This window comes from Acinonyx jubatus, chromosome B4 (genome assembly GCF_027475565.1).
Source record: "Acinonyx jubatus isolate Ajub_Pintada_27869175 chromosome B4, VMU_Ajub_asm_v1.0, whole genome shotgun sequence".
Taxonomy (NCBI): domain Eukaryota; kingdom Metazoa; phylum Chordata; class Mammalia; order Carnivora; family Felidae; genus Acinonyx; species Acinonyx jubatus.
Genome location: NC_069387.1, coordinates 93,092,161 through 93,116,067, shown reverse-complemented (window position 1 = coordinate 93,116,067; position 23,907 = coordinate 93,092,161). Strand labels below are relative to the sequence as shown.

Sequence of the window (23,907 nt, the reverse complement as noted above, 5' to 3'; positions counted from 1 at the left end):
CCTCACAGAGACTGGGCACTGCATGTGGCAGTGTTATACACAAAGTAGATAAAATGAGTAAATAAAAATGTGTACACTTAAGTGTATGTTTGTGTATTCTCTTATATTAAGCAACCACCAAAATAATTTAACTATATAAACCTTGGGCCATATCATCTTAAGAGTTACACCCTAGTAGAAGCGAATGAATTACACACCTAATTATACTCTAAGATACAATGCAGTAAGTGCTCTGAAGTATCACCAGAGGAAGATAACTCTAAATGAGGGTGAGGTAACAGGAATATTTTATAGAGCAGTAACATCTGATGTGGGTACAGATGAAGGATCTTCCAGGCTGAGAATACGCAGTGAGTAAAAGTATGATGAAAGTTAGTGACAGGATTAGAATACAAACAAAATAAAAAACACCAGTGATTTCATAACATGTAATTACTGAAGGGAGGTGGGGCTTATACGCCTATGCGCATTTGGGCATACACAGAAGAATGGAAAATAAAAGAATATGCTGGGGCCAGATGACTACCACCTATGGCAACAAAGAGAAAAAATAATATTAAACAAGGAAGTGACTTGATCAAACTGTGCCCTAGGATGATAATTCCAACAGCAAAAATGTATGGAGACATGTTACTAAGCCAGAACAGCAGAAGTGGGACTATAAAAGAGAGGCACTCTGGGGCAGAAGCAACTTTCTTTGATGTCCTGCTGAAATGGTTGAGGTTTAGAGAAAAGGAAGAGGGTAAAGAGTCACCAGACAGGGAACTATCAGGCCACTCTGGTATCCAGTGAAGAACTGTGCTGATATCGACTACATTAGGGAAATCAGAAGTAGCAATACTTACATAGAGAATTTACAATGCACATTTCATGCTATTTTCATGTCAAAATTCTGAGGTGTTCAAATTATTCAAAAATTCACAAAAACTTTCATACAATAGTTTTAAACTAATGATATACATCACTCTCCTGAGGTAGGGCTGAGTAACACACTACTCAGAAAATAGTATTTAAATATAGAAAAAAATTTTTTTAAAAAGCCTCAAACCTTATAAATATTCCTTCTCAAATCCAGAGGGTACACCATCTAACCAATCAAACTAAAAGAATACGCATTTTATGCCTGATCAAGTTCTTTTGTTAGATACAATCATCATTACTGTTGCCAACTAACTGGAAATATTTTAAGCACCTTAAAAGGCTCATTTCCAAATTACAAAAAAAAAAAAAAAAAAAAATCAAAGAAAATGTGTAACATATAATAAAGCTTTAGTTGGTGACAGAAGATAAAAGGCTTATATAAAATACTTAAAATCATGATTTTCTGTTATCAATGTACAAATAAAAGTAAAAGAGTAGTTTCCAAAAGCTTCAAATATAAGAGATTGGAAAATATGAATACAGGTCTCAGAATGATCCACAATGTGAACATTTTAGAAGGACCTCTTAAAAATTTTACTTTTCCCAGAAATTTATGTTTACTAAATATAAAATTATGTTTACTAAATACATAACTCCAAAGAGACATTTTCGTCCACTTTCTCACAAAATTTACATACCCACAGAAATTACAGATGTGCCAAGATATCAGCCCTCACAACAGCAGGAGGCTGAGGGAGGGAGGCACAGCATGAAGGTAGAGAGGGGCATGGCTCCCTGAGTCAAGTACTGGAGACCAAGAGCAGTAGGGTGACCCATTTACCAGTATGACATAATAAATATTACCATTTTCTCTATGTGTGAGAGAACATGAAGAAAGTTAGTACTAACGATACTCTACAGGAATAGGAAAGTAGTTTTATTAAACTTAAGAGTTTATAACCTTCAAAACATCCATGTAAAATAAGCATTAATTAGCTACGCAAACAGATATTAAAATGACTGCCTCAAAACGTCAAAAATACAAATGTATGATTTCTTATAAAACTAGTCCCTAATGGTATGTATTTTTAAACTCTGAGAGCATGCTTCATGAAATATGTCAGTGCTAAAAATGTATTAACACACAATAAAGGAACGTGAATGGATAGAACTGCTATTTATAAGGGCAAAGAAAATGTGTAAGAAATGTACCATGGCACAGCAAGAACTACAATTAACAGACAACAGAAAACTTACATATATTTTAAATGCTGAAAGTTAATAATATAAATTTCTTAGAAAAATGTGAAACTTTAGATCAATAGGCACATTACAGTAGGGAATGCAACATAAGCCCAGCTTTGGAGTCAGAAAAAAAAATCTAGGTTTGAATCCTGGTTCTGCCACTTACCTATGGGAGAGCCGGGCCTTTGTTCCTTTCCTGTAAGATGGAAGTAACACTACCTACCTCATAGAGTTGAAGTGAAGATTAAATGAGATAAGATATGGCACATAGTAAGTGCTCAGTAAATGGTAGCAACTGCTGCTAATAATCTAATTTTCCTCCCAATGCAGGACTCCCTTTAACAGCAGGCAGAGGGTCATTCAGCCTTTGGGGAACTTATTGAAAAGTACCCTACATTTATATTAATTTTTGTCTAAGAAGCTAAAGAAAGAAGTTCATCATCACAAATTCCAGGCAAAATAAGAACTTATGTTCACAGATGGGGGAAATGGTAGAAAAAAATTAAATGTCACACAATCAGTAGAATGCTGAAACCAACAAGGTTACCATGTTCCCAGTCCAAAACCATTTCAATCAGTCTTTCTCATTTTTCAAACAGTCTATAAAACACACTGCAGTCAACCAACAACAAAAACCAGGAAGCAGCTAGAAGAAATAGTAATGTGATTTAATTATTTCCGTGACCCAACAAAAAGCCCGTTTAATCCTTTATTGTATACAATGTTAAGAAAATCGATAAATTAGACACCGTATTTAAAAGATACAGTTGTATTTACAAGATACAACTCTGAAATCCATGACCAAAAAAAGTCTAAAAATTTTTTGTTTTAAAAATATATATGAAAATAGATAGATAGTTAAAAATTTAATAATAAACAAATGTGGCTCCTGCCAGCAATCCATAACAACACAAAGGTGTTAATTATTCTCTGCTTCTCAACAGTGACCACCTCTCCATTATTCCCTTCAATAAATGTACCTTCACTCACAAAACATATTAAACACTAAAATCAGTTTTGTCAAGAATTTATTTTCTAACAAATGTCTTCAAAATGCAAGAAATTTTGGTTAAATAAAAAATTCCCTGATCACAAAAGCAATTAAAAATTGAAACAAGTTTTTAAATATCCTTACAAAAAATTCACTGTATAATATACGTAAAGGTATGGACAGAACAGTTCCTAACATGCTGCTATTAATCCAGCACAAAAGTAACAAAGAAGTATAACTTTGACTATATATCTACAAACAGGAAAAAAACATAACAGAAAAGAAGTTCTCAACCTATGACAGAATCTGAAGAACATTTTAAAATTAAAAACAGTACAGTTTAAAAAATGAAAACACTGAAGTCAGAACGAAATCTAGCAAACAGACACAAAAAGAAAAACTGTAAGAAGATAACACAAAAGATCAAAATAAGAAGGAAGAAGAGAAGGAATAATCAGAAGAACTTAAAATAGCCAATAAGTCACAGGACCTTGTACCTTATGAATCAGATAAAAACAAGTTATGGGTTTACTGGTTATTTCAAATAATTTTGACTAAACCATTAAGTTTTACAAAGCACTGTTGGGGGCGCCCGGGTGGCTCAGTTGGTTGAGTGTCCGACTCTTGATTGCAGCTCAGTTCATGATCCCAGGGTCATGGGATCGAGCCCTACATTGGGCTCTGTGTGGAGCCTACTTTGGATTCTCTCTCTCACTCCCTTTGCCTGTCCCCTGCTTGCATGCTCTTTCTCAAATAAAAAAAATATTAAAAAGAGCATTTACAAAAAGTATAATGCATGCTACAAGAGTCAATGTAAATTCCTACAGAACATTTAATATTCAAATGCAAAGTATGGCAATGAACATCTTAATATTATCTGAATTTTAGCCAAATATATAGGAAGGCATATGACTAATTCAAAAACTGTTCACATTTCTAAAAGGTTTTTTTAATATCCATTTCTAAATAGTTTTCTATGAAGTTTGAATTAATTATATAGTTCTACAGCAATTACTTCAATACTCCCTCAGAGACTGGCTATTCTTCCATGAAAAACAAAGCTTCCTTACTAGTATGTAGAAATAAAATATCATTTTCTAACTATGAATTTTTTTAACATTAAAAAAATATTTTTTAATGTTTATTTATTTTTGAGAGAGAGAAAGAGAGCACAAGCAGGGGAGGGGCAGAGAGAGAGGGAGACATAGGGTCTGAAGCAGGCCTGAAGCAGGCTGATAGCACAGAGCCTGATGCAGGGCTCAAATCCATAAACTGTGAGATCATGACCTGAGCTGAAGTCAGATGCCTAACAAACTGAGCCATCCAGACACCCCTCCATGAATTTTTATTATTATTATTGAGATGAAACATTTTGTGATTCTTTTTGTACATATATCACAATTTGATATATCTTATATCATTTTAACCCCCCCCTTAATAATAAGCTTTTATCTTTAAAATATGGAGTTTGAAGATTATGTGACTGCCCATGAATGTAAAGGGTTTTAGAGCGTTCCCTTCAAATGGTTTGATATTTAATTCCAGTTTCTTTAGAGTACAGTCTGATTTATTTATTATTTACATTTAACTCTATCAGGTTATCACTGTCATAAAAATTTCACACATTTATACACATTCACATTTTCAATTAAAGTTTTAAAGGCGACTTTTGAGGTTTTTTAGGTAATAATATCTGCAAATAATCTTAACTGTTATTTTTCAATATCAACTCCTTTCCCTCCCTTTCTTTAACAAAAACTCACTGACAGCCTACTAACTCATATGCATTATTATATATGTGTTCTAAGAACACAGCAGTAAACTAGACCTAAATTCTAATGGAGTAGAGAGGATAATAAACAATTAATGAAGATGTATTTCAGATACAGAGATGCTATGATTATGAAAGTGCAAGAAAGAATCTTGAAGGATACAATGGGAGTAGTACTGATAGTATACACAAAGCTACTTAGGCAAAGAGAGACGGCTTCTTCTCAGGGAAGGCATTTTAGTAGATATAGTGAGAGATAATAGTGAGACAGAATCATGTGAAGATCCGAAAAACAAACAAAACAAAACAAAACAAAAAAAAGGACACCAAGGTCTTCAGGTAGAAAGGAATGTGAGTGTAATTAATGAACTGGACAGTCAGCCAAGCAGGACTCCACCATGTAGTTAATACTAATAATGATGATGACAACAATAATTTATTTTATAATAATACAAGTTTATAAATAGGTTTTAATGAAATACTGGTTATTAATTGGTCTGAAAGAAATCCTAGCAGCCATAATTACTGTAGGCTAACACAAGTACAAAAGCTAGGTATGAGTTCAAAATGGTTGCTGTTTGTCAAAATAAGAAAGTGGCCTACTCTTATCAGTTTTAAGAGCTTTTTAAAAAGGAACAGGTGTCACATTTCGTGTCTTTACAGCATATATTAAAGCAAGGGAAAAGGAGTTCCCGTGAGTTTGTGCTTCTAAAATGATTATGCTTAAGAATTATCAATTGAGTGCACAGACTCACATGACTAGAAAATATACTAGCAATTCAAATACAAATATATTTAAACAACAATAACTCTAAGCTGTTTAGATTATATTATCCCCAAAGAGCTGTCTATTGACATCTTATATGAATGTTTTTCATCTTCCATAATGTCCCCAAATAGAAAATAATTTAAAAAAAAAGAAAATAATTATAATAAAAAAGAAATCAAGCCCATATCTACCTCTAATTTATTTAATCTTGTGAAAACGCTTAAATAACATATCTGTAATATTTATAAAATGGTGTTTATACATCAAAATAGCAAATTCAGCATTCTATACAAAGACATATCCATACACAAGCATCTCTTGAAATAAAAGGCCTTGGAAAATAAGTAGTCCTGAAGAACTACTTAGCAATTTAATTAGTACACAATCACATAAAGAACAGCTTCCCAAATACTTCTACAACCATGCATATGATACTTACATTTTATACTATATGGATAGGGTACATTAGGACTTTTTTAAAAAAAATTTTTAACATTTATTTATTCCCGAGAGACAGAGCATGAGCAGGGGAGGGGCAGAGAGAGAGGGAGACACAGAATCTGAAGCAGGCCCCAGGCTCCAAGCCATCAGCACAGAGCCCTACACGAGGCTCGAACTCACAAACCGTGAGATCGTGACCTGAGCTGAAGTCGGCACTGGATCGACTTAGCCATCCAGCCGCCCCAGGACTTTTTAAAATAAATGGCATACAGATTCACTCAATCACTGGTCAGTTTTTATCATAAATAAGAATTTGAAATTATTTTCTCACTGTTCCCAGACAGAAAAAAATTACAAAATTATCTCATCTATTTGTTACGTTTAAAAGCTTTCTCCTCAATAGTTTTATAGTAAAATAATTGTTATTTGCAGATGATATACATAACTATGTAAAAAACCCAAGACAATCAAATGGAATAATAATATTATTATTGTTCATATTAGTAGCAAAATTTACTTAATATTTACTATCTGGTCTTCTGAAAGTTTTGCATATGTTTATTCATTCAATCCTTATAACCACCTGTGAATCATATACTGTTATTCTTATCGATGAAAAAACTGAGACACAAAGAGACTAACTTGCCCAAGGACACCTGGTTAGTAAATCATGTGAGTGAGATATAAAATCATACAGTAGGACTTGCAGAGCCCCTGTTCCCAATCAAGAAAAACTAGTAAGAGTTTTGTAACGTAGTTGGTTATAAAATAAATACAAACTATTCTATCAGTAAAAACCAATGAGAAAAATGTAACAAAAATGGCAACCATAAAACCCTACTTATTAAAAAATGGCATCAGAACAACAGAAGACAGACACCAGACTTCTAAAAGAAGGTAACCATAGGTATAAATGTGCAATAGTCAAAAATATTTTATAAAGAAGGATGTGAAAGACCTTACCTGACTAAGATGTGAAAATTGTCTATAAAGCTACAGCAATTCAACTATGTTGCAGTTCTGCCACAGAATCAGCATGAGAAACAGAACAAGAGTTTAGAAACAGGCCCAATCAGACATTAATACATATGCAGGGAGGATTTCAATTAGCCTTAGATGAATGGTCTAACTCAGGGCTGGGCAGATTCCTGCCTGCAGGCCAAATCCAGCACAAAGCTTATATCTGTAGGGTGTGTGAACTAAAAAAAAATTTTTTTTTACTTTTTAAATGGTTATATAAATACCTACATAATATTCTTTATTTAGCCTCTTGGCCTATAAACCCTAAAATATTTACTATCTGGTCCTTTATGGGAAAGTTTTCTAACCTGTGATCTAAATTATAAATGGTGTTGGGACAACTGGATATTGGAAAACCTGAAAGGGTGGGAGGAGTGCCGGGTGGAGATCCAGGCACCAATATTCACACTTCAAACTAAAATATATTTCTAAGGGAGCTAAGTTACATGTGAATAATGAAGCACAAAAATGCCAGAAGAAAATAGCTGGAAAAAGTCTAAGTATGATCTCAAAAACATAAAAGCATAAAAAATAAAACACTGAGGAGTCAAATTCAGTAAGAATGATAGATATTTTTACATTTAAAAACCATTCCCTAAACTGTAAGCAAAAAAAACTGGGAAAGTATTTGTAATGGAGCACAAGGGTCTATTAATCTTAATTTATGGAGAACACTAACAAATAAACAAGACTTACCATCTCAATAGAAAAATAGAAAATGGGACAAAAATAGGTAATCCACAAAGGAAGAAATACAAATGGCCAGTAACTACATGGAAAAGACATGTTACCATGTGTGTTTGAGTGTGTGCATGCCTATGTGTGTAAATTTAACAATGTCTTAATATATTTTAAGACAGTAAGTTTCTTCTGTATACTGCAAAGACTTAGAGGTAACTAACAGCTGGTATTTTTGAGGGCATGGAAAGTGTTGCTCAGAGTAAAAACTGGTACAAACTTTCTAGTGGAAAATATGTTAATATGTTCGAGATTTACATGATAACATTTTTAAAGTAAAAATATTTAATGTATTAAATCAAAATTTTAGCAGAAAATTATTCCTGATCAGCAAAATTATGGGTAATTTTTCTTCTCCCTTCTCATGCATGTTTTTAAAAATCTGTATAATACCTCTGGTACTATTTTGTTATTAAAAAAAGTACCAGCAACAGTAGAAATTTGTCCCAGATTAAAGGAGAAAAAAACAGAGGCTTGGAGAAGTCCTTGGTAACACGCAAAGCCAAGATCCAAACACATATAAGTGTTAGGCTTTAGAGCCTAATTTCTTATGTCTTATTACCTTCTTAATTAAAAATAAGTTTTCTAAAGCAAATCGTTGTGTTATTTTTGTGACAAACAACTGAACAGGAATGGTAACCAACATATGTGAGTGTATTTAATAATGGTGACTAAAAACCTCGGATATATAGCATTTCTGTTCTCTAGAAGGCATACATCTCTGTCATTCTCTGTACGTATTTTATTCCAGATTTGTTTGAAAGCTTCATATCTTCCTAATCAGAATGAGTGCTTTTCTTCAATAAGTAATATTCTACTACCATTTTTTTTTCATCAGACTTAACTTTCCCTATACAATCATAGTAATATACGCGTGGATTAGTGTTATAGTTTTTGCAACCAACATTAGCCAGAAGATATTCCAAATTCTTCAACTACAAGACCAAGACGTAAACATAGAAACTTAAGTAAAACGTAACTCAATTATAATTTATATCCAAGAGCAAAGTTAGAAGAGCAGTAAGGTAACAGAAAATTAATGAGATGACACTATTCTATCAGCTGTTAAACTGCACACTAATTATGAAGTCACCACATATTTTGAAAAGAGTCCTAATAACACAACTGACACACTGTTGCCAAAATGACACAATTTTCAAACAAAAATAAAGGGGAGTCGCATCAAAATAGGAGGGGGTAAAAACTGATTGTAAGACACAGGAATTAATTTACTAATGGTCGACTTTAATGAAAAATGAGAGCATTTCTTACAGATCTTAGAATTTTATCAGTGCTTTAAATATCAGTAACAATCCCATTAGGTTATTAACTAGAATAGATTGTTATATAGATAGGGAAATTAGGAATAGCCAAGTTTATAAAGGGTTGAAAAGAGAAAAAGGGTGGGTGGGTACAAATACAAAAATGCAACTGGTTTGACTACTGTAGTATATAGTGTATAATTTAAAGAGGCTTACTAGAATTTGAAAACAACAATTAATTGATTTAAAAATATTTTATCAATTTGCTAATTATGACTTGGCTGTGTGAAATCCTTTCATTCCAAACGGGATTACTGAACTACTAGCCTTCCAAAGCACTTAATTCACACCTCTATAACATAACATCTATGTTTGAATACAGTTCTTCCAAAATTTTTCTGTAGTAGCATCTCTACGGATGAACAGAGGAGATACTCTTACTAACTGAAGCTTAGGGTTACACCCTGAAGATTAAAGAGCAAAGGTAAGGTTTCACTAAATCTTGCCATTACATCTTTAAATCTGTGCAAATCTGCTTTCTACTCTATGTGTATATTTTAATATTAAAACAAGTTACTTCACAAGTTAAAAAAACTGATAATCTAGAATACCATGTTTACCAGAGGATTCTGAGTACTTCCTACCACAGTATTACCATATCCCAACTTAAGAATTATAGGACATTTTATCTCCCATTAGAATGTAAGCTCCCATAGGCCATTGTATCCCCAGGGTGTAGCACTGGGCCTAAAATACAGTCACTCAATTAAAGACAGTATTTTGCCATTCATGTACTATTTTTCAGGAACCAGAAGGACACAGACATACACTGCTAAGTAAACACAATATAACTGATTAACTTACATCTTTTTCTGACCGATGTGGAAACATAGAAGACTGGCTGTAGTACATGTTTTCATCATGGTAGTCACTGTCGACCCCCTCTACAAACTTCTTTCTTGAAGCACCAAACATGCTGTTTGTCACCTAAACAAAAATATTGCTTTTATCAAGAGTAATATTTTAGAAAATGTCATGCTTTACCAAACTCCTATAAGGAAAAAAGAAAATGAAGGAAGCAATGCTAAGATAAAGAAACAGATTGACTACGGAAGGGCTAACAGGGCATGTGAAAAAGTCGGAAATCTGACTATAAAATTACAGTATTAAATTTTTGCTTCCAGGCACATAAAATAAGAGGAGAAATTTAATAAAGCCAATCTTATGCAATAATTCCACTTACTTTAAAAGAAATAAACATCACTTATTCTTGAAAAATTACAACCCAATATATACTTTCCCATACAAAGATTGTTTTTAAATTCAACTTTGGGCTTAGTTATTAAAAATCTTCACATCCATCTTCAATATTATTGTCTCTGTCATCACTGTATCCACTGTGTAAATGATCTGTTTTCCAGAGCATATCATCTTCACTCACAATCTAAATTTATTGAGATACAGCACTATTAAAGTCAGTATGTAATGGCAAACTGGAAACTTTATCTCAAGCCACAAGTACCCACTCTTGTAACAGTAAGATAATTGTTTCAGTCATCATCCTGGTGTAAATTTATGATTTTTGTTATATAATCTGATTATTATATTATTACTCTTTTGCTTTTTAAATCTTGATCACCTCCAACGCTAGTAATTTTGAGCCCATGCCAATACAAATAATTACTAAATCTGTGCTAATTCTTTTTTTTTTTTTTTAAGTTTTGTAATCTCTATACCCAACATAGGGCTCAAACTCACGAACCTGATATCAAGACTCACATGCTCTACTGACTGAGCAAGGCAGGCACCCTTGTGTTAATTCTTTTTTTGAAGGCAGCACTAGACAATAGTCTTCACAATTCATTCTTTTTATTACTATTAATATTTTAAAAAAATTTTTGATGTTCATTCATTTTTGAGACAGAGAGCCAGAACGTGTGCAGGGGAGGGGCAGAGAGAGAGGGAGACACAGAATCTGAAGCAGGTTCCAAGCTCTGAGCTGTCAGCACAGAGCCCGATGTGAGGTTTGAACTCATAAGCCAGGAGATCATGACCTAAGCTGAAGGTGGACACTCAACCAACTGAGCTACCCCGGCGCCCCCATTCTTTATTTTTTATCTCTCCACCCAACATAGGGCTCAAAATCACAATTCTGAGATCAAGCATCAATTCCCATGCTCTACTGACTGAGCCAGGCAGACGCCCCCATGCTAATTTTGTTTCCTTAGGATGACCTCTATGGAGTTTCCACAGCTATCAACTAACTAGGTTATTTAAGGTCAATGTGTCTTCCCCCAGTGGTACTTTGTTGTCCAAAGTAAACTGAAATGTCATGATGGAAGACATTTGTGAAGACTTGAATACATGGTGACTACATCTTTTTGCAAAAATTTTGGGGAAAGACATCAAATTTGACATGTCTTGTATACTCATTACAAATAAGGGTATTTTCTTCAATTATAAATAAGAAATAAACAATTTCTTTTACTTCTCATTTCAAACTGAAATACTGTAGTTACTACTGTTTATCAGCAGACAAAGGGTAAACTGATATGCTGCAATCTTTAATAACCAAATTTATTTAATAATTGCTTTATATCTGAGGTTCCCTGTTAAATTTTTAAGAAACTCAACTATTTAACCATTCTTCCTTTTGAGGTCTGAGAAAAAGCTATTTAGTTAAAAATGAACAACACTCTGATGACAGCTTTACTGTTTTGCTATATGTTTTGGGACTATTCATCTCTGTAGGTGTGAAATACAGAAAGATATTTTTAAAGGTTTATTATTTTGTTAGAACATACTTAATCTTCTTTAGTAATGTACTCCCTGGTGGATCTCATAAAAGCTATTCTGTAATTCTGAATGTAATTTCAGGGACTAGAACCTCACATGCCTATCCACCAAACCCCTAAGTAGTCTTTAACAGGAAGAAGTGGTTTTTTGGGGGAAGTTTTATAATAGAAAAGTAATTGTGGAAGAAAGCACTTTAGTCTGCAAATTATGACTCCACAGATGAAATTTTTAAAGTTTGTTTTGCAAAAGTTAAGAAGAATACATTTAATTCTCTTTAAAGGACCATTTTCTACTGAATTCCAACTCTAAGAAAGGATAAACATGGGCAAATGGCATGAAACCTAGACAATACAATAAAATTTCAGGAGAAAATAACCAGATAACCAGACACAACCAGGGTTACCTCTCATCGAATTACACACACATAAATCAACTCAATGGATACAAAGCAAAGTCTAATTTTGACATGTTTTGTATAACATTTATCACCAAAACCAATTACAAACTCCTAAAATTCCAAAACTGAAATTAGCTGTACAGAATAAAAAATATGCTAATATTGTTTAAGAGGCTTTACTGTTTGAAAGCAAAACTAAATATATGAAACGCCTCAAAGGAAAACAGAAATGCACTCATTAATACAAGATTTTCCCACACTCAGTGTGTGTGTGTGTGTGTGTGTGTGTGAGAGAGAGAGTCAGAGAAAGAGAGGAGAAAACATGAATATGTAGAATTTCATTTTTGTTTTGTGTGCTTCAACACAGAAATTACACATCAGTGAAAATACTAATTATTCTTACATGACTTAAGCAAAAGAAGAAAGGTAAGAGTGTTAATAGTCTGCGCTCCAAATGCAGCACCAGTCTGGGAATGGGTACTACGATGAAACAAAAAATTATCTGATCCAGGGCAGGCGAAAAGCAAAAGCAAACGCAAACGCAAAAGCAAAAGGGACAGGGTCAGGGTCAGGGAAAGAAAAAGGAAGGGAAGGAAAGGAAAAGGAAGGGAAGGGAAGGGACGGGACAGGAAGGAAAAGGAAAAGAAAGGAAAGGAAAGGAAAAGGAGGGAGGAGGAAAGAAAGAAAAAGAGGAAAGGAAAGAATAACATAGTAACTTTCTCATAAGAGCTAGTTTTATTTCATTTTTCAGGGCCTGTCCTTTATTCCACATAGAATGATGCAATAGGGTAGGAAAACTATTTTAGAATAGCCAGGAAAGATGAAACTAGGAAGATTACAATCAGGCATAGAAATAAGAGAACCATCTGGGCAAAGACCTGTAGGAAGAGCATTCAACAGAGGGAACAGCACGATCCTCAGTAGTGTGACTCAAGCAGTAGGAACACAGAAGAGAACACAGAAACCAAAGTCCAAGATACCAGTGGACCCAAATCATGCTGTGCCTTGCAGGCTCTGAGGGACTTTGGATTTTATTCCATGTGAGACAGAAGTCAAAAGGGCTTGGGAGTAATTTAAGAGTAACATAATTTGGCATATATATTTTTTAATTACAGTTATTCTGTAAGGCATAAACAAAAGAGGAAACAGAAGTGAAGAAGGGAAGCAGGTGGGGAGAGAGGACGGTGGCTCCCACTACAGGCGTAGTGGCAGAAGTGGAGAGGCATGGTCAGATAAAAGATATATTTTGAGAGAAACCTGACACTAATGGATGAATGAATGGATGATATCAAAGGGTAAGGTATTCACGTTATCTCCTGGAAGAGAGTAAGTATCAATCAAAGTAATCCAGAAACCAATTTTTATCAATTTCAAAGAGGATATGTTAACACTCCATTGCAGTTATTAGTAATGCCATATATTAGAGTTGATCTGGCAAATGGAAATAAAAACATAATGTAAAATAAAATCATACTACAATTTACATGATATGACATTTGTTAGAATCTTTGGTATATACAATGTGTCAGTTTTGAAGTAAACATATCGCAGACTTACATCTACTTTCTTTTCTCCTGACTTTCATACCAGATGTTACAGCAAAGGAAAAGTAAAAAGTGAGATTTTACCAACAAAGAATATGATATGACACATGTATTCAGCAAAAGCAGTTTATTAATAAGCCTTTTTTGAACACACATCTAAAACATTTAATTATTTTATCTTTTCCTTTGATTCCACAAGAACTAATCAGAAAGTATATACAGAATAGCTTACACTAATCCTTTCTATCAGCCTAACACCCCCCCCACCCACCCACCCCCACCCCTCAAAAGAGTTGGTCTCAAAATGTAGGAGTAGAGAGAGGGGGATTAAAGTGACAGGCAAAATGGAAGCACCAGGTTGGCTAGATTTTCCCAGTATACTTCATAATTTACTTTGGACTAGCTCTGAAGTCCTAAGGTATGACACTCTCAACATTTAAATACAGTACTTCAAAGTCAAATGCAGTAAAAATCAGAATAATCACAAAAAAGGAATTCACCAAACCCCAAACTTGAGATAATCTAAAACAGTAACTTTAAAGGCTAGCAAAGTGGACCCAGGTGGGATGAATGACAATTAAAGATAGAAGGAATAAGAAGAAAGGCCTGTAGCTTTTTTAAAAGTCAGGGAAACAAAACTAGGACACTTTATAAATGAAAACTTGAAAATAAATGTGTGTATGTATGTGTATATGCATATACAAGAAAAAAACATTGGAAAGGGTGAAAAACAGACTCTGATCATATCCCAGGCAGGATGATATTTAATCTTACACAAATTTCCTTCAGCAAGGCCTCTGGAGAGGAACTTACTCTGAAATCATTTATTGTTTCTATAATGGTGGCAAATGTTGGCCCAGGCATGAAATCCTATTCCCAGGGACAGAAACCCATTCATGGCAGAGCGGTCCTTTTCTTGACAGCAAACAAATGTAGGTTGATTTCAAAATCTATCTTCAGGATTAACTCAAGGTTCTAGCAGCCAATTTTAAAGTAACCCTAGACATTTCTCCCTGAGTACAATTAATCAACTAAATCAGTAATACTTAAAACTGATTTTCCAAGTCAGTTTCTCTTGCTTTGTTCTGTACATCCAAATTCTAGCCTTCCTTCAGAGTGGATTTCACGTTCTTCCTATCAGCATCTTGGTTTAAGCTCCGGACTAGTTCATTTTAACCTCCTGACTGGTCTGCTTTCACATTTCAACAAACACGCTGAGGGAATACTATACGAATTATACCAAAAATTGTGCAAATGAACACAAAAGCTGAATAAGTAATAGTTCCAAATCTTAAACAAGCTCATAGTCTAGATGGGAGACATACCTGTAAATAAACAATTACAATATGAAAATCTGCACAGGTATTTTGGGAACACAAGGGGATATCTAACTGTCTGAGGGAAACAAAGATTTCATTATAGAAGAACTAATGTTGGAACAAAGACTTGATTAAAAAATTTTTAAAGTTGAAGTGTGTGGGGTGGGAGGTAGAGACAAACTTTGGCATAGGAGACAGCATGTGCAAGTGCTCAGAAGTGAGACAAAGCCCAGGAAACAAAATTTTCAATATAGCCAACACAGAAGATGTCTGGAAGGATAGTGATAGGTAGCAACGAAAAGTAGGCTGGACTTCAATGCCAGGTTAAGAGGGCAAGAGCGTGGGGCACCTGGGTGGCTCAGTCGGTGAAGGGGCCGACTTCGGCTCAGGTCATGATCTCGCGGTCCGTGAGTTCGAGCCCCGCGTCCGGCCCTGTGCTGACAGCTCAGAGCCTGGAGCCTGTTTCGGATTCTGTGTCTCCCTTCCTCTGACCCTCCCCCGTTCATGCTCTGTCTCTCTCGGTCTCAAAAATAAACATTAAAAAAAAAATTAAAAAAAAAAAAAAGAGGGCAAGAGCGTACACAGGAAAACCAGGTATAAAAATCTAAGTGATGAACTAAGCTAGACTTCTCTAGACTAACACTTTATTATGGTATCATACTAATAACCAGTATGTTGACTGCCACTCTCCTGTTCTCATCTCTCATTAATTTCCCCTACCTAGAGGACAGAGACCAAGATTCCTGAGATCATGATCTTAACGTAACTTTGCAGCAGTAATGATCTCAAAAGCCCAAACTAAACTTACACCTCAGGCTAATTTGAGTTATTCAGTTGTTCCCACTCATGTTCACCTCTGAAAACTACCATCTGTAACTTCTATGATCCTCAACAATGAAAACTCAAGCTGATTAGACTAACTTTATTTTTTTCTAATTTTTTTAATGTTTATTTATTTTTGAGAGACAGAGAGAGAGACAGACAGACAGAGCGTGAGTAGGGAACGGGGGTGCAGAGAGAGGGGGAGATACAGAATCTGAAGCAGGCTCCAGGCTCTGAGCTGTCAGCACAGATCCTGACGCGGGGCTTGAACCCACGAGCTGTGAGATCACGACCTGAGCCAAAGTCAGACACTTAACCGACTGAGCCACCCAGGCGCCCCATGATTAGACTAACTTTTAAATATTTATTAAAATTATCCATATCTTTCCTAGCACAAGCATCTCTAATGTCCTCCAAACAGATCTTTATTAATCCACTTATTTCCTCTAATCTAGTCTCCCACGTCAGCCAAAGTGAATTTTTATTTTTCCAAGTGGGTTTTTAAAATAAAAACTTAATTGTTGTAGCCCTACTAACTGAAATGTCTCAACAGCTTCCTAAAATAGTAACAGTAAGGTCTTATGTAACCTCCCTGACATTAACTCTCTCTACAGGTCCCGGTCATCACTAAACTGCTGCCACACCTTCACTTACTCAAACACAAGATGTTTTCCAACTCAGCATCTTTGTATATGCTGATACCTCTATTTAGAACGTTTTTCTCCCGTCTGAAACTTTCACACTAAGTTAGATCTAACTCCTGATATGCGGTCATTGAAAACACTTTACCATAACTATAATCATACAATAATAAAAAGAACTTTTATTGACCGCTTACTATGTGCCAGGCAATATATTCTAAATGCTATAAAATGTATCTACTTATGTAATCAAGTATTTACTTGATAGTCCTCATTTTTAGATGAGAAAAGTGACAAGTGGAGAAGTTGGATAATATGCCCAAGGTCACATATCTGATGTTCCTGAGGTTCCATTTCTGATAAGTGACAGAGATGGGATATGAATCCAGGCATTCTCCTAGAGTTTCCTCTTTTAACCACTACAGTACAATGACATTCACATATACAACTAATAGTTTAATGTGAGTATTCTCCTCAAACTGTAAGCTTCATCATGGGAAAAGGAGTAAGGGGCAAAAAGGGGAGGGTGCTTATTTTGCAGAGAACAATATAAGTGGAGGATGCCACAATTAAATATTTGTGCATGTCAAAAAGATCTCTTTAGCAGAAAAATAAGGATGAACTGACTGGGGGTACATTAAACAAAAGCCAGTCACTACCAAACTGACTGCACCTATTTTAGAGAAAAGTTCAATTAATTTTAAAATAAAATTATGCTTAAAAGAACACTATTACACCAATTAAAAAGTAATCAGTTTCCATATTCCAAATGAACCAATATTTTTAAGTACTTTCTAAATCAGTGAACCCTTCAAGGAAATAGGATTATATCTCTAAATTTCACTATAAACTACTGAAATAGATACTATAGCATTAAATGTGTAGAAAACATGTATAAAATGGGTTAAAATAAAAATAAATCCCTAAGGGCAACTTTTTCTTGTGGATTCTCTCTCTAATGTAGCCAGGAGTTTTGCTTAACATGCTGATCCATGTGTCTCATCACAGAATCAACTATTTCACAACATTAAAGTATGGTGACTTTTCCATAGCCATGGTTTTTTTTTTTTTTTATTTCTAGCAACAGAATTTGCTCCTACCTTGTATTATAAAGGATAATGAGCGCCAAATGTAAGTCATACAGTGCCGTGGTGGGGAGGGTTGGGGAGAGAGTGGGACAGACTGTTCCTTTCTTATAGTTTCCCTAATGGAGATTTTACTAATTCACTGATTGCTGAATACAGAATTTGACTTCTTTACATTTCCCTCCCAATTCTGTATTCACTAGCATCAAACACTTCACATACATATACACACAAATTCTCTGTTGTCTACAAAGTGAGCAGAAATTAATAAAAATCACAATTTCCATTAATATTTACCTACTTTATCAAGATGTAGTCAATCAATATTTGAAACCAATCATGAGAAGCCATAATATCTGAAAATAATCTGGTATTTTTACTATCACCCATTTGAGAGAAAAGCTTATTAGTCAAATCTCACTGAGAGACTGCTTAAATTTTATGAAATTAGAATATTCCTATATCAAATATTACAGGTGAAAACCTACAAATATTTATAACCCAAGGAATTTTCGTTTTAGGAATATTTTTTGGTAACAGGATTGTGAGCTCCCAATCCTGCTTCACAACTACTATAAATAATCTTTATTTCATTTCTGAAAGACACTAAAAAAAGAAATGGGCTTAAATAAAGGAGAAAAGGATATACACTGGAAAAAAAATCTATCTTCTCAAAAAACAAAGACATTAGTATCTGAATATCTTTAGGAAAAGAACAAATATCTTTTTCTTCTCATATAAGAAACATATTATTCGGGACACCTGGGTGGCTCAGTTGAGCATCAGACTTCAGCTCAGGTCATGATCTCAGTTTGTGAATTCGAGCCTCATGTTGGCTCTGTGCTGACAGCTCAGAACCTGGAGCCTGCTTCAGATTCTGTGTCTCATTTTCTCTCTCTCAAAAGTAAACATTAAAAAAAAATTAAAAATAAAGAAACATATTACTCATGAATTCCTACTAGTTTTAGAAAACTGTGGCTTGGGGTGCCTGGGTGGCTCAGTCGGTTAAGCAACGACATCAGCTTAGGTCATGATCTCACAGTTCACAAGTTCGAGCCCTGCGTTGGGCTCTGAGCTGTCAGCACAGAGCCTGGAGCCTGCTTCGGATACTGTGTCTTCGTCTCTCTCTGCCCACTGCCCCCTCACCCCCCACTCACACTCTGTCTCTCTCAAAAATAAATAAACATTAAAAAATTAAAAAAAAACTTTTTTAGAATGCTGTGGCTTGATATTTACAATATGACAAATATGTAATGAATAGTTTATGAATCTGCTTAGGATGGATCTAAGTAAAGGCTTAGATACATTTCAAAGGTAGAATTTCTAAATCCATCAACTTGAACCAAGAACATGGAAATAAATAAAAGCAATTCATTTGTTTCAGCAAATGCAGAATGCCCAATAAATGAACAGTAAGAGCCTTAACGAATACTGAAAAGGCAGTTCACAGGTAGATGCACAGGATACATACGACCCTGGCTGGAAATGTGATACAGCAAAAAACCAGGGGCCTATATGAATGTATCCACAATCATTATTTTGGAGACTAAGTAAATATTCTGGCACAGAGTCATTCCAGGGTTTACAGGAATATTTTGTAAGAGGTCCCATCCAAAAAAGGAAAGAAAAAAACACGATTTAAAAGAAACAAAAAACAGGGTAAGCTCATATCCAAAAAACAATGGAGAGGGCATGCAAAGAGAGAGAAAAGAACACATCACTCTTCTTAAACCAAAACCTATCTAATAAAATCTGGAGTCTGAAGCTGCTTTACTCAGATATTACCAAAACCCATGTAACACCATCTCCTACAATGTACCCCCCAAATCCTACAAATTCTCTAAAGAGTGTTACCAAAAGTCTATAAATCCTTCTATCAGTTTGACTTTGATCTAGGAGAATATGTTGTGCATGCATCAAACTGAAAAAACAGATTTTGTGGTTTTCCAAAATCTTAAAATCACCTATTATCAATATGCCTTATACAGACTGAAAACTGAACCACTAACATAAAGTGCATCATCGTAAAACAAAACTTTAATAACTCAAAAAGGGCTAATCCACAGAAGAAACAATAGGTCCTAAAATTAAAATAAGCAGTATTTTATCCTCAAATATTAGGATGTAAATTTATCACGTACAAGTGAAAGGGCATACAACAGTAAAAATCTTTACATTTAGGATACAAAACAAATCCTCTAAGCATAAAGGAAACTTTTGAATGAGAATGATTATCTTAAACCAATTTTAAACCTTAAGAGGGAGGATCAGTCAAATAAAGAAGGTAGGAAGGGAAATCAGGAAGCAACTGGATGTATGGTCAGCTCTGCTAAGGGACTCTGTATTTCTACAAGGTTCCCAAAAATTTAAGAAAAAACCAAAACAAACAACTCTAGAATTTAAGGAAAGAAAAGGGGAGATAAATTGCTGGGGGTTCTATAGTTTGAGGACCTGAAGTACCAAATAGTTGGGTGTCTCAATCTCTGTAAGCCTGACACACTTTCTCTGAAGAACTGTTAGTAACCATAGGCCATATTAAGTCTATTTTTCCTGGATATAATTTTGAATATCTTGTTTATGTCCAAAAGAATGTACAAATCACTTGAATAAGACTTATACAGGACTGATCTGGGGGAATAAAAGAAACAACTTTTGTAAGCTTTCTGAGAAGCAAGAGCCTAAAAGGATAGAAGTATTAATAAGCAGAGTAGTATAGACCTAGGGTTACATTGCTATAACATTATTTCTAATAATCATACATTAAGAGGAAAAAATCTGTAATGTTAGATCATGATTTTCAGTACAATGCAGGCAGAAAAAAGTGTTAGAATTTCACACACACACACACACACACACACACACACACACACAAATATGGTGAACTTATTCATTCAACAAATCTTTGCTGAACTTTTGTAGCATACTATGCCTTCAATGCTCCTATACTCACTTGTGTTAATCTCAAACTTATAGATAGTAGAAATGTTCCAGTCTTCCTGTCTAAATTTCAGAGAATAAGATATTTGAAGTTTCTATTCCTACAGATATTAAAAATACAGCTACTTGCCTAAAATCTTGACAATCAGAAGAACAGCATGTCTAAAGCTAGGGAAAGGAAACTAAAACTTGCCTTATTCTGAGACCAAATTACATGTAGCAAAAATTTAAGTCTATGAATTTATGCCTCCCCCACTTAGCTTCTTTTCTGAAAATAAATTTTCTGGTTCTACTATACACTATGGAAATTATGAAGTTTCTAAAAAAAAATCTAATAACTTCCTCTATATTATCATATTAATAGTTTATTCAATCTAAGGTTTTCTCTATTTCACATCTAACTAGCAAAAAGCAAACTCATTTCTTAGGATATTAGACTATTTTAATAATTTATGAGAAAAATAATTTATAAAAACATCAAATTTTTAAACTAACAAAAATGATTCACTGGTGAAATGGCCCAATCTCCACCCTCAAAATACTGATGACAGTACCATTTTCCCTCCAGACTTGCTCACCACATACTTACCTGTGCAACTTCTTTCAACATTTGCTACTCTGGGCATTGGAAAGCTCAGAGCTGAAGTGAAGAAGGAAAGGTTGGAGGGTGAACCGTGACACCAGCCCCACACTAGGAGCTCCCCTGAGATACTACAGCAGGGTTGACACCATAGCTCTGAAGTTCAAACTCCAGCAAACGATAAGAAAGGAGTCCAACCAGAACATGATAAACAATGGGATTCTTCTGCTCTTTGAAAAATTAGGAAATCCTGCTATAAATATCTGAATGTCCAGTTTCAACATTATGACTCCCTGGTTCACATCTTCATTATTTCCAACCCCAGAATCATCTCTGAGACTGATTCAAAGTATGAATCAACAAAAGGACAGGGGGCAAAAAAGCTTTCTATAAATTTACACACATTTTCAGAAAATGAAAGGACAGGGCTCACCTGATGATCATGAAACCATCTAAGACACTATGTGAAAATACTTTGCCTATTCATTCCTCGTATACTTTTTCTTGTTCTCCTAAGCACTCAACATTAAATCTTAGACTATCATACACATGAACACCATCAACCAGCAGAATGACAGCTAGATTACATGAACGTATTTAAATTCCTAAAAATGGATCAGTGAACTTTTTAAAAACCAGAGATACCTTTTGGTAGAAGTATATTCCTTGGGAAGAAATGATTCAGAACATTCCATCCTAAAACACCAGAATACACATTCTTTTCAAATGTACATGGAACATTCTCCAGAAGAGAGCACATATATTAGGCCACAAAGTAAGTCTCAACAAATTCAAATTTCTTAAAAATGCCCCCCGCTGATAAAAACAAGTAAGGAACCTTCAATTAAAATAACCTGAAACAAACTAGACAAAGAGAAAAACTTAAAGACTTAAAGAAATCAATCTAAATAGAGGACTTAAAAGAAATATGATTCACAATAAATAAACTCATTTATTCACATTAAAAATGTGAATCTTTGTTTTATAATAAGTGAATTATTGATTCAGAAAAGGCTAGATTCTATTATGAATACTAAGGCTAATAAAAATAGATGCTTAAGTTATTTAAAGATAACACCTATTCAATAATATTACCGAAGATGACAAATATTTTGAAATTGTAAGCTAAACATAAAGAAGTATCAGAAAAATGATGTTATATGAAGCAGTTAAAAATGAAAAAGTATTCCTTCAGCAAGGGAACATAAGACCTTTAAAATACTTCTAAAATACCTTGCCCTATAAATTAATTCAATAAACATGCAGTAAGCATCTACTATGTGCTAGATATCACATTTCTACTCTTATATACTTTATCCATTTGATGCTCAGAATAAAGGAACATCAGAAATCAAAAGGGAATGGAGGTGGAAAGACATTTAAAATGGCTTTCTGCACCACTACTATGGTTTCCAAAGCCTTAGTTAACTCACCCTTACTTCTAAATCTATTATCATTTCCCCTTCGGTGTTCCTGCCACACTACTCCCCACTCCTGTCTCCAGCCCTCTGCATTTCTATCCTCTAGCAATGCTTTTCCCCTAGATATGTATCTATATGGTTTCCTACCCACCCCAACTTCAGGTATTGAGTCATCTAGTGAGGACTTCCCTGTCTATTTAAAATTGTACTACCGGGGCACCTGGGTGGTTCAGTCGGTTGGGCGTCTGACTTCAGCTCAGGTCGTGATCTCATAGCTTGTGAGTTCGAACCCGCGTCGGGCTCTGTGCTGACAGCTCGGAGACTGGAGCCTGCTTCGGATTCTGTGTCTCCCTCCCTCTCTCTCTCTGCCCCTCCCCTACTCGCTCGCTCTCTCGCTCTCTCTCTCAAAAATAAATAAAAACATTAAAAAAAAAAAAACACCTCTGGGGTGCCTGGGTGGCTCAGTCAGTTGGGCGTCCGACTTTGACCCAGGTCACAATCTCACGGTCCGTGAGTTCGAGCCCCGCGTCGGACTCTGGGCTGATGGCTCGGAGCCTGGAGCCTGCTTCCGATTCTGTGTCTCCCTCTCTCTCCACCCCTCCCCCGTTCATGCTCGATCTCTCTCAGTCTCAAAAATAAATAAACGTTAAAAAAAATTTTGAAAAAAGAAAAAAAAAAAAACCTCTAAGTAAAAAAAAAAAATTTGCACTACCCTTTTCCCCAACTTAAGCACTCTCTATCTCTCTTCTTATTCTTTTTCCATAACATTATCAACAAATAATATATAACGTGTTTTATTTATTTTGTTTAATGTCTTCCTATGTTCTAAAATGTCAGCTCCATCAGAACAGAAATTTTTGTCTGTTCATTTGTCTTAAGATCTGGAATTGTGCCTTACACATGAATACAAAGAACATGAAGATGTCCTCATCTTATTCCATGAATGCCATTACCTGAGTGTTATTTGACACTAACAGACCAATGCAGTGCTTACAGCACAGGGCAAAAATTTTATGAACACAACAATTACTTTTAAAAGTAACAGGATTATGTTGAAAAACTGTTAAAACTTACATTTATGAAACATGAATGAAATTGTTTTTATGGCTTTTCACAATGAAATTGACAACTACCTCCAAAATATCTAACAGACTACCAGAAACCTTCAGTGGTTAGAGTGCCATACAATGAGAAGTACTAGATAAGGACTGGGAGATTAAAAACACTTTTTTTCCATTTCCTCATTTTTTTCTCAAGTTAGATTACC

General features: G+C 34.7%; 1 protein-coding gene across 2 annotated transcripts in view; it reads right to left on the bottom strand.

The window, feature by feature from the left end:
- Nucleotides 1-23,907, bottom strand: part of CNOT2 (CCR4-NOT transcription complex subunit 2) — a 130,707-nt gene that overhangs the window by 35,242 nt on the left and 71,558 nt on the right. For both annotated transcript variants that reach the window (XM_027071259.2, XM_027071258.2), the window contains exon 3: nt 9,963-10,085. In XM_027071259.2, coding sequence (XP_026927060.1) covers nt 9,963-10,085 — 123 coding nt within the window. The remainder of the gene's footprint in view (nt 1-9,962; nt 10,086-23,907) is intronic.